This window comes from Squalius cephalus (genome assembly GCF_949319135.1).
Source record: "Squalius cephalus genome assembly, chromosome: 2".
In the NCBI taxonomy this organism is placed as follows: Eukaryota; Metazoa; Chordata; class Actinopteri; order Cypriniformes; family Leuciscidae; genus Squalius; species Squalius cephalus.
Genome location: NC_137123.1, coordinates 11,127,938 through 11,144,457, shown reverse-complemented (window position 1 = coordinate 11,144,457; position 16,520 = coordinate 11,127,938). Strand labels below are relative to the sequence as shown.

The following is a 16,520-nucleotide window of genomic DNA, read 5'->3' as shown; positions in this document are numbered from 1 at the left end:
ATTATTGATGACTGTGTGTGTATTAAATAATTTGCTCCACAATGTTCACAAAAATAAATCATAATTCAGAATGTCTGTTCAGTGACAAGAAATTTCCATTGGTGAAAAAATAATCTTTTAATAACAAATAACCATTTTTGGTAATTTATGAGATTAGTGAATCATTCTACTTCATGATGGTTAAAACTACATCACTTGATCATCTTTGTTTCTGGCATATTTTGTAACAAATTATGTGTTTTGGTAAACACTGTTACAAAGACCACAAACTTGCATAGCAAAGCCAAGAGTCAAACTGCCCAACTAAAGCAAACACTGATCACCATAATGGTGAATTTACTAAAACATTATTTCCAATAAAACATCAACATCTACACCTCTACTGATTCTCAATAACTAGTTGGTAATAAGTGAAGCTGGCAATGCTGTTTGTGGAGATGTTTAATCCTCCTCTGCTGAGATCTTCACAGATTTAATGTCATCTTTTATCTTCAGTTGATTTCATCTCCGGAAGTCAGTTGTAGTTCTTGTGTTTCTCTTTTCTTCAGTGATTCTGCTTGTTATCATCAGGTGTCTTCAATGTTCAGTCATCGCTCAATTAATCACTTGATTATCTAATTAACTCTAACACTGCTTCAGTGTTACTTTTAACACCCTGCCGGTGGTTCCCATATAAACACCGAGCGGTGTTAAATTTAACACCGGGGAATTTACTGTGCAAGCAAGCAACTGAATAATAATAATATGTATTTAAACAGTTTATTAATCATTTACTTACACTTTCTAAGTGATCTTATGAACCACTGACAACTCCTAAATAACCGGTTTGTAAATAATGCTATACTTCATTTACACAGCAAAAACTCCAGTGTTAAATTAACACTCCTGGGAGTGCATATGAGTCCACACTCAAGAGTGTAAAGTGTTAAAATATGAGTGTTAAATTAACACTCAAGAGTGTTAAAGTTAATGAGATAATTCAGTGATTAATTGAGTGATGATTGATCATTATTGAAGACACCTGATGTTAACAAGCAGAATCACTGAAGGAGAAAATCACAAATTGTAAGCCACCGTTATGGTGATGGGTGTTTGCTTTAGTTGGGCTCTTGACCCGTATATGTTTACTTTAAATTTTGTTTGGCTGCTGTATCTGAGTTATAACTGACAGATGAATGAAGAAAAAAAGTGATCTGATGGTGTTGGTTATATTATGATAATCATCATTTGAACTTGATCACTGAACTCATTAAGATCCTTATTTCTGACTTAGATTTATGTTGTTGATCACAGAATAACTGTGATTCTGCATAAATATCCAGGATTTTAGAATATTTTATAATACAAAGGATTTCTTAAAAGTTTCTTAAAAAATCTTTCTTTTAGGCACACACAGACGTCAAGATTCAGTCTATGCATCTCAACAATGGTGACGAGCAGAATATTCAATTAGGAAAAGTAAATTACATAGACAATTCAGATCATAATTTATTCATACACTGTAAAAAAGAATACATTGATTTTATTAATATCTAATTAATAAAAATGAGGCAACAGATTACAAGCAATATTATTAATTAAATTTAACAAATTAGAATTGAGTAATAATTAATCAAATGAATTCCTTAAAAGTTAACCATTTAAAATGAGTAAAATTTACAAAATATCTTTTATTGCCAACATTGAAGACACCTGGTGTTAACAAGCAGAATCACTGAAGGAGAAAACCATAATTAAAGTCACCATTGTGGAGATCAGTGTGTGTTTTAGTTGGGCTCTTGACCTTAAATTATTAACTTTAAGTTTTGTTCGGCTGCTGTACATGAGTTATAACAGCCAGATGAACAAAGAGAAAAGGTGATTTGATGGTGTTGGTTGTGTTTTAACATAATCATTATTTCACAATCATTTAACCTGAATCACTGAACTCATATAGAGTCCAATTTATGAGTTAAGCTAACTTTATTAATTACAGCTGTATAATATTTTTTAGCCTTTTCAATGAGATACAAATTATCAAATCGATAATAAAAAATAAATAAATATGTATTTTTTTATTTTATTTTTTTTTTAGGCACAAACACACATCAAGATTTTGCGTATGAATCTCAGCAATGGTGACGAACAGATCACCTCTGAACATAAGCTCATTATTTATTCATGCAGCAATGCATGATGGGAGCCATGAATGAGTTTTGATTGGTGGAACCCAGAATGCACTGCAACATGCTTTATAAATGTCACCATTGTTGAGATTCACAGGCTGATTATTGATGTCTGTGTGTCTCCTTTTTAGGTAAGAGAAACTTTTGAGAAATTATTTGCCTTACATTGTAAAAGTTAAAAATATTATGCTGTACAAGGCCAGTGCTGCTATAATTAATAAAGTAATTAATAAAGTAAACCTAACTCATAAATTGGACTCTATATGAGTTCAGTGATTCAGGTCAAATGATTGTGAAATAATGATTATGTTAAATCACAACTAACACCATCAGATCACCTTTTCTCTTTGTTCATCTGGCTGTTATAACTCATGTACAGCAGCCAAACAAAACTTAAAGTTAATAACTTAAGGTCAAGAGCCCAACTAAAACACACACTGATCTCCACAATGGTGACTTTAATTATGGTTTTCTCCTTCAGTGATTCTGCTTGTTAACACCAGGTGTCTTCAATGTTGGCAATAAAAGATATTTAGTAAATTTTACTCATTTTAAATGGTTAAATTTTAAGGAATTCATTTGATTAATTATTACTCAATTCTAATTTGTTAAATTTAATTAATAATATTGCTTGTAATCTGTTGCCTCATTTGTATTAATTAGATATCAATAAAATCAATGTATTCTTTTTTACAGTGTACCGCAATGCATGATGGGAGCCATTAATGAGTTGTGATTGGTGGCAGCCACTGCAACATGCTTTATTATTGTCACCATTGTTGAGATTCACAGGCTGATTATTGATGTCTGTGTTCCTAAATGAATTTATTCGAAATTCTTTTGATCAGATCAATGTTTATTAAATATTTTTGGATTATATGAAAAATACTGAAAATCATATGCTGTAGAATCACAGAGGAACTATCTCAATAAGTTTTGTTTTTCGGATCACAACATGATTATGTCAAACCATAACCAACACTATCAGATCACATTTTACTTTGTTCATTAAACTGTTATAAATCAATAACAGCAGACAAACAACAGTAAATATTAAAGTAAACATAATGGTCTAGAGCCCAACTAAAGCAAACACCCATCACCTTAATGGTAACTTACAATTTGTGATTTTCTTCTTCAGTGATTCTGCTTGTTAACATCAGGTGTCTTCAATAATGCTCAATCATCACTAAATTAATCACTTAATTATCTCATTAACTTTAACACTCTTGAGTGTTAATTTAACACTCATATTTTAACACTTTACACTCTTGAGTGTGGACTCATATACACTCCGAGGAGTGTTAATTTAACACTGGAGTTTTTGCTGTGTAGAAATGATAAATTGATCATTAATAAAGTATGAAAGTACAATTATTAAACACATTATAGATATGCTTTAAAATCAAGAACAAAGCATTTATAACTATTTAAAAACTGCTTATTAATGTCTATTAATGCTTTAGAAATGACAAATTAACTGTTTACTAATGCTTAACTAATGATTAATAGCGTGCAGTTATTATAAAGTGTTACCTGATGTTTCATATTAGTTAATCATTAATCATTTATAATCACTTGTAAATGACTTGTAACGGAATTTACAAAACATACATAAAATGTTAGTATATTACTCGCTAATCATTTATGAATGTTTTGTAAATGATTAGTTCATCATTAAAGGTGGGGTATGTAATCTGCAAAACGGCCGGCAGATTTTGAAAATACACAACTCAAATGGTCCTAACTTCTTTCCTCCGACGCTGGCCCTGATTCGCGCGAGGGGGGTGGGGGGTATGGTACGACCGTTTGATTGACGCACTTACTGTCCAATGATTCCAGGTGGTCTTGGAAATGATTGGCTGGAGTTTTTCGAGTCCTGCTTGTTCCACAGATGATTAAATTACTTGATTCTCATTTCAGTGCTTCTAATTCAGTGGCTGTAAGTGGGTTAGGAATAGAATTTCAAGTGATTTTGAAAAAATGGTCAAAAAAGAAAATTACATACCCCACCTTTAACTAACCACTTATAAATGGCTTTCAACTGAACGTTATTATAAAGTGTTACTGATACTTTACTTTTATAGACTGTCTCTGAAGAGAGTGAAACGGTTTTCCTATGGAGTGTGACGATAAAATGGCTGAACTAATTACGGAGGACAAAAATGTTTTAATCACTGAAGTTTGAAGTAGTTTAAAAACTTGGAGTTTAAAAAATTATTAATGCTATGCATGAGGACAGACAGACATATCAAAGACATTCTGTATTTATATTCTGACAGTTGGAGTTTGAATAATCTTCACTCATTTGAACATTCCATCACAAAATCTGGGCCTGGGTCACAATGTTGCTATTTAAATGTCTGGCACTTGCTCATTTTAACATTGCATCACAGGAAGGAAATGGAAGAATAGTAACAGATTAAACAACTGCCTCTGACATTTCTTTATAAAAGTCATGGATTGCCTACACTGTTAGACCTTACCGGGTTTTTTTTTACAGTAAAATACTGGCAACACTGTTGCCAGTAAAATACTGTTAATTGTACAGTTCTTTACTGTAATCTAGTTTGTTTCTGTAAAAATGCACCAAATTCTAATTCAAGTTAACTAATTACACTTGCAGAAACCGACTGCCTTAAATTGACCAACTGTCATTTAAATGTATTAACTAAACTGTATAATGCATTAATAATGTGAGCAAAGTATTACTGTGAACTTCTTTCATTTGAGACCACTAAAAAACTATTGAACATAATGAGATTTCCACTGGACCAGCAACTACACAGTCACTGTCTGTTAAATAAAGCAACATGCAGCAAATCATCAATGTTTGTAGATCTTCTCCTGGACTGAAGCACAGGCTCTACTCTTCTGCACAATGGTGACCCAAAAAAAATATTTTACAGTAAACTACTGGCAACAGTGTTGCCAGTATATACCTGTTTTATAACTTACAGTTTATTACTGTTAAAATACATTTTGTGGGTGTGACTTTTTATCTTACACTGTTAACCCTTTCAACTCCACAGGGAAATCCACACTACAAAGAGTAAAAGTAACATTGAGACAGTGTTGCAGTGAGATAATTAAGAGAATATGTTAATGATTGTTGAGCATTAGTGATGAACACCTGCTGTTAACAAGCAGAATCACTGAAGAAAAGAGAAACACAAGAACAGAAAATAGAGAAACACAATAACTACGACTGACTTCCAGCCATTACACATTATTACACTTATTATTACCAGTATGACTTTATTTCTGTCATACATCTACAGAAGTTGTTATTAAGATGTTTAATTGAAAATGTTTGTTTGAAGTTACCATTATAGAGATCAGTGCTTGCTATAGTTGGGATGCTGATGCTAAAACATTCATTTTTCTTTTGCTACTGTGCTACTGTGTTTTTGCAAGTCACACTTGTGCACACACAGTTTATGAATGATTGCGGTTGTAATGCTTATGGTGACAAATTCATCATATTGCAGGTTCATTCACTAAGGAATTAATTCTTGTTCATTCAGAGTTTTATCCTCGATCAAAAGTGTTACATAACCACCACTGTGAAACTACAGCAATAAATTGCTATGACTCATTTTTTTTTAACACATCATGCATAAACCAAAAAAAAAGCTACACTATATATCAGAAACACAGAGATATCACAATTTAGCACATTAATCTCAACACTGGTGGCAATTTTTTTTTTTATTCATGCAGCAGTGCATGCTGGGAGTTTTATATTATCCTGGAACCCAGCATGCATTGCGACATGAAACTTTTCACCATTGTTGAGATTCATGTGCTGATTGTTGATATCTGTGTGTGTCTGAGTCAAGCAGGAGTAAAATAAAATTGAATGCACTATATGATTGTTATTTTTCAGAAGACATGATTACAGAAATTTTGATTTCATTTTGTAGACACACAGATTTATGCTAAATATGAAATACCCATTATTTCAATGAATATATACAGGAAAAATCTGAAAATCAGATAATCCAAGATGACTGGGACATCATCACAAAAGAATAAAAACACCTGATCATCTTCCTCTTGGCTTTTTCCTGCCATAACAAATGTGTATTATAATCTCACTGTTACAGCAGCCAGAGAGAGATGAATGGTAAGTAGTCAAGGTACAAGAGACCAACTAAAGCAAATACTGATCTCCATCATGGTGACAACAAACTTTATCATTAACTATATCTCTGTTAATTCTCAACAAGAACTTTTGTACATGTATAAAATAAATAATCGTAAACTGGTTTGTAAACTGGTTTCACACTCAGTGTTGCTGGAAGTCAGTTGTAGTTTTTGTGTTTCTCTTTTTTCTGTTCTTGTTTCTCTGTCCTTCAGTGATTCTGCTTATCAGGTGTTCATCAGTGTCTCAATTCACTCACTTCTTTTCATTCACTTTGTCAAGGGGACTATATTAGTGAACTAATGTAGGGAATAGTGAATGAGGGTATAGGGTGTGATTGGGAAAACAGCCTCTGAGTGTCGATTTTGAGCACTGTTCATTTGCAGTATATTCCTGTAGGCTAGTTTTGTTTTCTACGGTATATTACTGTTTTAATGGAAAATGGTATGATATTGTCAGAATTACGCCTTTTTTTACAGCAAGGGCTAACAGTGTATAATAAGAAAACAACTGTAATAAATAACTGCACTGTTAGACCTTACCGGGTTTTTTTACAGTAAAATACTGGCAACACTGTTGCCAGCAAAATACTGTTAATTGTACAGTTCTTTACTGTAATCTAGTTTGTTTCTGTAAAAATGCACTAAATTCTAATTCAAGTTAACTAATTACACTTGCAGAAACCGACTTCCTTAAATTGACCAACTGTCATTTAAATGTATTAACTAAAATGTATAATGCATTAATAATGTGAGCAAAGTATAACTGTGAACTTCTTTCATTTGGGACCACTAAAAAACTTTTGAACATAAAGATATTTCCACTGGATCAGCAACTACACAGTCACCGCCTGTTAAATAAAGCAACACGCAGCAAATCATCAATGTTTATAGATCTTCTCCTGGACTGAAGCACAGGCTCTACTCTTCTGCACAATGGTGACCCAAAAAACAAGATTTTACAGTAAACTACTGGCAACAGTGTTGCCAGTATAAAACAGTTTTATAACTTACAGTTTATTACTGTTAAAATACATTTTGTGGGTGTGACTTTTTATCTTACACTGTTAACCCTTTCAACCCCACAGGAAAATCCACACTACAAAGAGTAAAAGTAACATTGACAGTGTTGCAGTGAGATAATTAAGAGAATATGTAAGTGATTGTTGAGCATTAGTGATGAACACCTGCTGTTAGAACAGAAAATAGAGAAACACAAGACCTACAACTGACTTCCAGCCATTACACATTATTACACTTATTATTAACCTGTATGACTTTATTTCTGTCATACATCTACAGAAGTTGTTATTGAGATGTTTAATTGAAAATGTTTGTTTGAAGTTACCATTATAGAGATCAGTGCTTGCTTTAGTTGGGATGCTGATGCTAAAACATTAGTTTTTCTTTTGCTACTGTGTTTTTGCAAGTCACACTTGTGCGCACACAGTTTATGAATGATTGCGGTTGTAATGCTTATGGTGACAAATTCATCATATTGCCGGTTCATTCACTAAGGAATTAATTCTTATTCATTCATAGTTTTGTCCTCGATCAAAAATGTTACATTAGCACTACTGTGAAACTACAGCAATAAATTGCTATGACTAATTTTTTTAACACATCATGCATGAACCAAAAAAAAAAAGGCTACGATATATTTTAGAAACACAGAGATATCACAATTTAGCACATTAATCTCAACAATGGTGGCAATATTTTTTCTTTTTTCTTTTATTCATGCAGCAGTGCATGCTGGGAGTTTTATATTATCCTGGAACCCAGCATGCATTGCGACATGAAACTTTTCACCATTGTTGAGATTCATGTGCTGATTGTTGATATCTGTGTGTGTCTGAGTCAAGCAGGAGTAAAATAAAATTGAATGCACTATATGATTGTTATTTTTCAGAAGACGTGATTACAGACATTTTGATTTCATTTTGTAGATACACAGATTTATGCTAAATATGACATACCCATAATTTCAATGAATATATACAGGAAAAATCTAAAAATCAGATAATCCAAGATGACTGTGACATCATCACAAAAGAATAAAAACACCTGATCATCTTCTTCCTCTTGACTCTTTCTTGCCATAACAAATGTGTTTTATAAACTCACTGTTACAGCAGCCAGAGAGAGATGAATGGTAAGAGGTCAAGAGACAAGACCAACTAAAGCAAATACTGATCTCCATCATGGTGACAACAAACTTTATTATTAACTAAATCTCTGTTAATTCTCAACAAGAACTTTTGTACATGTATGAAAGAAATAATCGTAAACTGGTTTGTAAACTGGTTTCACACTCAGTGTTGCTGGAAGTCAATTGTAGTTTTTGTGTTTCTCTTTTTTCTGTTCTTGTTTCTCTGTCCTTCAGTGATTCTGCTTATCAGGTGTTCATCACTGTCTCAATTCACTCACTTCTTTTCATTCACTCTGTCAAGGGGACTATATTAGTGAACTAATGTAGGGAATAGTGAATGAGGGTATAGGGTGTGATTGGGAAAACAGCCTCTGAGTGTCGATTTTGAGCACTGTTAATTCACAGTATATTCCTGTAGGCTAGTTTTGTTTTCTACGGTATATTACTGTTTTAATGGAAAATGGTATGATACTGTCTGAATTACGCCTTTTTTTACAGCAAGGGCTAACAGTGTGTAATATTCTTTCATGTTCAGTTTTGAATGGAATATGGTGGTAAATTGAGTGATGTCTGACCTCATCATTGAGTACACAATAGACCAGGAAGATGAAGGTTCCCTGCTGGGAGTTCAAGATCAGGAAGAGGATCTCCAGCACCTTACTGCCATTAATGAAGAAACCCAGAATCCAGGAGCATCCAAGAATCACAAACTGAGCCAGTGTTTTAAATACCATAATCCTGCAGAGAAAGAGTTAAAGTGTCTTTATTGACTACTTTTTTTTCTATGGAGTGTTTGAATCTGAATGTTTGTTACTTAGTTTGTTTCATCTGTGAAACTTCAGCATTGAGATTTTGGAGAGTTGAGTTCAGACTGATGATGATGTTGATGAAGAGAATCATGTTTAACTGAAAAGCAGAACAATAGTAAATAATCACCTTGTTTTCCCTTTAATATAAATTAAAATCATGAGGAAATAAGAAGTGTGCTTACTGCTAGTATGACACAAACAGGACCCAGAAAACTCCAGATAAAATCTTTATCAGTTTTAATCCAGCACCTGTGTAGAGGAAACATAATATAAGAACTGCATGAAGGTGTCAAAAATACTATGTCTGGTGTTGACTTTTTAAGTCTTTTTAAACTTGTGCTTTTACAATGTGTAAAAAAATATTTTTTATCAGATAAGAAATGTCACAAAAGCCCAGAGCTGCTTTAATTCCCTTTAATTCCAAAAGCAAATGAACGTAAAAACACAACAACAATAACTCACTGTTCGCTGCCGTATCCTTCAGGAAACAGCCCGATAGACACGGCCACCACAACCAGAGCAACCGTATATCCAATCACACACATGAATCCACTGCTAAGCACCTCCCTCTTTTTGGAGCTGATCTGTGATAGGTTCTTCACACAGATGAAGAGCAGCACAGCTTCAATGAACATCCAAACAAAGCCGGAGAGAAAGAGGAAGTGCAGCACACCTGATATCACGGCACACAACACCTGGAGATCATGAGAGACGGTTATGATGATTCTCAGTGAGACTGTGCTGAGCTGTAGGGCTCCTTCATCATTCTCACCTGATGAGGGCGTATGAGGCTCAGGTACTGTTGTGTGAGCAGGAACAGAAGGTGAGCCAACAGCAGACTCAGGCAGAGATTGATTCGAGCCACATTATTCACTCTAGGACTCCACTGACAAAGGGCAAAGGTCAACAGGGCCAAACTGAAGAACACCAGCCCCACGATCACACACACCAAATTCAACAGGTCCAGCGGTGGGTCGCTCTGAGAAAACATGGTCAGAGTACATGAGTGCCAAATCTGTGCTTCAATGCTCACTATAAATGTTCTCGTACCTCTGATGGGCGGCTGGTTTGCATGATGAGAGCGAATGTGGACAGATGAACACAGGAACACACAGTGTAGCTGCTGTTGGTCTCTAAAACAGAACAACCATCTACAATCCACTCGCTGATATTCCAGTACACACAGGACAGAGAACCGTTGGGGTCAAACTCCTGCAGAAAGAAGAAATAACATGAAAAAAAAACAATACAAAACTGACAATTAGATGTTTTCAGATGTTCATCAGTTCTCAGGTTGGACAAAAACACATTTCAGTCTCTCACTCTGATGTGTTTGAGGGTGAAGTTGACTGGTTTGGTGAGTTTAGTGTTGGTGGTTTTGGGAAGAGTAGCTGAGATCACAGTGGACATCATGGTTTTAATCATGTCAGTTGATGTGTTGAAGAAGTCGGGCTTCAGTAGATTCTCCATTGTGTTATAACTCATGAAAGCCACAGCAGCTGATCCTGCATGACAGAAACAGAAGCTTACATGCAATACTACAACAATAACAACAACAATAAAAAAAATAAAAATAATGATAATAATAATAATAATAATAATAAGCAAATGTGGCTTAGTGGTAAGCAACATTTTGACATCCCAGATCCAGCCCACATCTGGCACACACATGGAAAGATGATCTGGCCCACATGCAGCGTGGAATGATGGCCCTTGGGCGGACCGCTCCTGTTTGCTAGATCTGGGCCACAAGCAGGTGTGATGAACCCACATTTACATTTTATTTCCCTATTGTTTTGTTTTATTTTGATATGATTCTGTATTTTATTTTGTCATACACTCTCAGAAATAGGGGTACAGAGGGTCAAAAAGGTACATATATGTCCCCAAGCATTAAAAGGTACAAATATATACCGTTTCTTTTAAAGGTTAAGGTACAATATCAAAAGACAGCCTCTGCTAAGTAATTTTTTTTTTCTTTTGTAAAAAAAAATATATATATATTTTTTTAAAGGTTTTAATGATACCTTAATCATTTAAGGTAGATTTGAACTTATCACTATATTTGAGTAGCCTTGAAATAAAGGAAATAAAAGTTTTGTAAGTCAATTTACTGATATTAAATCACTATAACACAGCAAAAACTCCAGTGTTAAATTAACTTTCCTGGGAGTTTATTTGGCTCCAGACACAAGAGTGTTAAAGTGTTAAAATATGAGTGTTAAATTAACAATCAAGAGTTCTAAAGTTAATGAGCTAATTAAGTGATTCATTGAGTGATGATTGAGCAATATTGAAGACACCTGATGTTAACAAGCAGAATCACTGAAGGAGAAAAAATATATTTTTTAAGACACCGTTGTGGTGATGAGTGTTTGCTTTAGTTGGGTCTTTTGACCCTTAAACTGTTAACATAAGGTTTTGTTTGGCTGTTGTATCTGAGTTATAATGGCTAGATGAACAAAGAGAAAAGTTGATCAGGTGGTGTTGGTTATGTTTTGACTTAATCATAATTTGACCTGAATCACTGAACTCATTTAGAGTCTAATCTCTGACTTAAATGTATATTGTTGATTACAGCATCACTGTGATTCCACAGCATAAGATCCAGAATTTTTGAAATAATCAAAAGGATTTCTTAAAAGTTGATCTGATAAAACAAATCTTTCTTTTAGGCACACACAGACATCAAGAATCAGTGTATGAATCTCAACAATTGTGACAAACAGAATATTCAATTAGGGAAAGGAAATTAGTAAGACAATTCAGATCATAATTTATTCATACCGCAATGCATGATGGGAGCCATGAATGAGTTTTGATTGGTGGCACCCAGAATGCACTGCAACATGCTTTATTATTGTCACCATTGCTGAGATTCACAGGCTGATTATTGATGTCAGTGTTTCTTCATAAAGTAATTTTCAATGTCTTTTGATCAGAACAACTTTTAATAATTTTTGGATTATATTTAAAATGCTGAAAATCTTTTGCTGTAGAATCACAGTGATGCTGTAATCAACAATATACATTTAAGTCTGAGATTAGACTTTAAATGAGTTCAGTGATTCAGATCAAATTATGATTATGTCAAAACATAACCAACACCACTTGACAAACTTTTCTCTTTGTTCATCTGGCATTTATAACTCAGATACAACAGCCAAACAAATTCTAAAGTTAATGATTTAAGGGTCAAGAGCCTAACTAAATCAAACACTGATCTCCATAACGGTGTCTTAAAAAAATCTATTTTCTCCTTCCATGATTCTGCTTGTTAACATCAGGTGTCTTCAATAATGGTCAATCATCACTCAATGAATCACTTAATTAGATCATTGACTTCAACACTCTTGAGTCTGGAGTCACAAAAACTCCCAGGAGAGTTCAATTAACACTGGAGTTTATGCTGTTGGACCTCAAGGTACATATATGTAACTTTTTGAGGATCAAAAAGCATTAAAAGTTACATATATGTACCGTTTCTTTTAAAGGTTAAGGTACAATATTGTACCCTTGACGGTACAGCCCCAGTGACAAGCCATTGTACCCCTAAAGGTACAACTTTATTTTCTGAGAGTGTATGTAGAGCCAGCCCTGATTGGCTGCTTGAATCAATTTAAAAGAACGTCCAGTTTGCGGTCTTTCTGGCCATCGGTGGAGAAGAAGTCATAGCACGGTTACTCATGGTTCTTACAGGGCTTTCAACCGAGGAGGTCCTTCAGAAAATATCAGAAGCAGGCATAGAAGTAACCGACGTCGAGATGAAAGGAGATTAAATGGACTTTCAGGCAAATGACACTTACTCAGATGATAATAATTTATATGTCACAGTTAGACATTGAGTTTAAAATAAAATGTTGGAAAATGTGAAAATGAAAAGGATTTAATAAATTCTGATTTTAATTCAGCGTGTGTGTAATATATACATATCATTATAGTCAACGATTGTACCCTGTCAAAGCCAATTTGGTATCATTTTTGAAGGGTCCATTTTTGTACTGTTAAATAAAGGTACAAAATTGTCACCACAGGTACAAGACTGGTCTCTTAAGGTACAAATCACAAGGGTACAAATATGTACCCTATGCCAAGGGTACAGCCCCAGTGACAAGCCATTGTACCCCTAAAGGTCATCTATTTGTCTGATTAAGTACATTGCAATAACATAAGACAAGTTTTGGATGCACTCCGTTATCGCGAGGGACATGGTTGGACCATATGTCTTCTCACTTTTTTGATCCCTTTCTTTGTACAGATCTCGTGGACTTTCTCGGGAGTGGATGCCATATCTTTTGGATGTTTTCCAGGATTTTCGCGCCGTCGAACTTTGGGGACAGTGACAGAGACACTACGTGTGTGCGTGTGTGGTAGGCCAGTCGAGATGGCCATGCCCAAAGGACAGTGAGATGTATCATCAGGCTACTGTGGTAATGTTAACATGTTTTGGGGTGATTTGAATTTGGGTGAACCTTTTTGTTTAAGACCTACACTGTAAAAAATGTTCGTAATTTGAATGGTAAAATACTGTAAAAAAGCAACAGAAAAGATATGCTAAATCCTTAACGGTATGTACCCTTATTATATACAGTGAAAAACTGTAATAGCTCTCACGGGACATTTCATGTAGTTTTACAGTAAAATACTGTTAAATGTACGGATTTTGGAAGTATACTGTAAAAAAAACCTTACCGTTGCATTTACCATTACCGTAAAAAATACGGTAGCAATTTTTATGTTTTACATCAATGAACTAAAATTTACGGTAAAAAACTGCTAGCTGTGGTTGACAGTAGTTTACCGTAAAAAAATACGGTAGAAATATGTATGTTTTACGGCACTGAACTAAAGTTTACGGTAAAAAACTGCCAGCTGTTTGAAAGCGATTTACCGTAAAAAATATGGTAGTAATATTTTAGGTTTTACGGCAGTGATCTAAATATTACGGAAAAAAACTGGCAGCTGTGGTTGCCAGTACTTTACCGTAAAAAATACAGTAGAATTTGTTTTGCTTTTACGGCACTGAACTAAAGTTTACGGTAAAAAACAAGCAGTTTGCAAGTGCTTTACCGTAAAAAATACGGTAGTAATATTTTAGGTTTTATGGCATTGAACATTGAACTGAACTTTTATATATATAAAAAAAAAAAAAAAAAAAAAAACTGCCAGCTGTGGTTTTCTGTAATCTAATTATTGAGAATTACCAGAGGTTTAGACGTTGATGTTTTATTGAAAATAATAAAGTTTGAAGTTACTATTATGGAGATGAGTATTTGCTTTAGTTGGGCTCTTGACCCTTGACTTTTTAACTTTAGATTTACTCTGACTGCCTTAACTGTGTGGTTATATAACACAAATGTTATGGCATGAAAATCAGAGAGAAAATTGTGATCAGGTAATGATGACATAATCGTCATATTGTGGCCTGATTCACTGATCTCATAAAGAGTCTTATCTCTCACTTTATAAGCAAAGTGATAATATTAATTATAATATTAAAAATAAATATTTCATATTATTGAGTATATTATCTCTGTAAGTAGCAGTGAGCAACAGATAATCTGAAGAACTTTAAAAATGCATGGTGTAGTAAAAAGGTTTTAAACTACTGCTCAATTTAAACCAACACAGACATCAAGAATCAGCGTATGAATCTCAACAACGGTGACAATCAACACAATAATCAGATAAAACTCTGAACATCACAAAACAAGCTACAAAAAGCTGCAACAAAAACAACAGCTAAAATAAAAGCAGATATAATAATAAAAGAAAATACTAAGGCAATTCAGCATAATGTATTAATGCTGCAATGCATGCTGGGAGATACTGATGAGTTTTGATTGGAGGCTCCATCAAGTGCACTGATCTTCATCATGGTGACTTCAAATGAAACAATAAATCATCAACATCTAAACCTCTGTTAATTCTCAAACAGGCCTGTAGACGTCTGACAGAAATAAAGTCAGTCTGGTTAGTAATAAGTGAAGCTGGTAATGCTGTTTGTGGAGTTGTTTAATCCTCCTCTGCTGAGATCTTCACAGATTTAATGTCATCTTTTCTCTTCAGTTGATTTCATCTGAGGCTGTGTCTGAAGTCAGTTGTACTTCTTGTGTTTCTGCTCGTCTCTTTTTTCTGTTCCTGTTGTTTCTCTAAATGGACATTCCCAGAATTCCCTGTGTGACACTTCACATTTGATGCTACACAGCAAAAAGTCCAGTGTTAAATGAACTCTCCTGGGCGTAGGGCTGTGCGATATATATCGTGCGATTGTTATGTGCATCTCGTCAGTAAAGCCGGTTCCTTGATTAGTAGTAAATCACCATCACCTGCTTTCAGATGGAGCGGCATTTACTACAAAGAGCCGTAGTTAACTGACAAGCTGAGCCATATCGCATTAATATCGCGGACGTATCGCCAGCGATAATTAATGTGATATGGCTCAGCTTGTCAGTTAACTACGGCTCTTTGTACACAGCAAAAACTCCAGTTTTAAATTAACACTCCTGGGAGTGTATGAGTCCACACTCTAGAGTGTTTAAGTTAATGAGATAATTAAGTGATTAATTTAGTGATGATTGAACATTATTGAAGACTCCTGATGTTAACAAGCAGAATCACTGAAGGAAAAAATCACAAATTGTAAGTTACCATTAAGGTGATGGGTGTTTGCTTTAGTTGGGCTCTAGACCATTATATGTGTACTTTAGATTTTATTTGGCTGCTGTATCTGAGTTATAACTGACAGATAAACAAAGAAAAAAAAGTGATCTAATGGTGTAGGTTATATTATGACAATCATCATTTGAACTTGATCACTGAACTCATTAAAATCCTTCTTTCTGACTTCGATTTATGTTGTTGGTTAGTGAATCTGCATAAATGCCCAGCATTTTTGATATAATATAAAGGATTTCTTAAAAGTTGCTTAAAAAAAAAATCGTTCTTTTAGGCACACACAGATCTCAAGATTCAGTCTATGCATCTCAACAATGGTGAGGAGCAGAATATTCAATTAGGAAAAGTAAATTACATAGACAATTCAGATCATAATTTATTCATACCGCAATGCATGATGGGAGCCATTAATGAGTTGTGATTGGTGGCAGCCACTGCAACATGCTTTATTATTGTCACCATTGTTGAGATTCACAGGCTGATTATTGATGTCTGTGTTTTAAATGAATTTATCTAAATGTCTCTTGATCAGAACAATGTTTATTAAATATTTAGAATTATAAGTAAAGT

General features: G+C 34.2%; 1 protein-coding gene across 1 annotated transcript in view; it reads right to left on the bottom strand.

The window, feature by feature from the left end:
- The window catches only part of LOC307152402 (adhesion G protein-coupled receptor E3-like), an 88,096-nt gene that overhangs the window by 12,385 nt on the left and 59,191 nt on the right, over positions 1-16,520 (bottom strand). The window contains exons 7-13 of the mRNA XM_079860998.1: positions 10,596-10,777; positions 10,323-10,484; positions 10,045-10,251; positions 9,735-9,967; positions 9,455-9,521; positions 9,278-9,369; positions 9,039-9,201 (exon numbers count right to left, since the gene is read on the bottom strand). Coding sequence (XP_079717124.1) covers positions 9,039-9,201; positions 9,278-9,369; positions 9,455-9,521; positions 9,735-9,967; positions 10,045-10,251; positions 10,323-10,484; positions 10,596-10,777 — 1,106 coding nt within the window. The remainder of the gene's footprint in view (positions 1-9,038; positions 9,202-9,277; positions 9,370-9,454; positions 9,522-9,734; positions 9,968-10,044; positions 10,252-10,322; positions 10,485-10,595; positions 10,778-16,520) is intronic.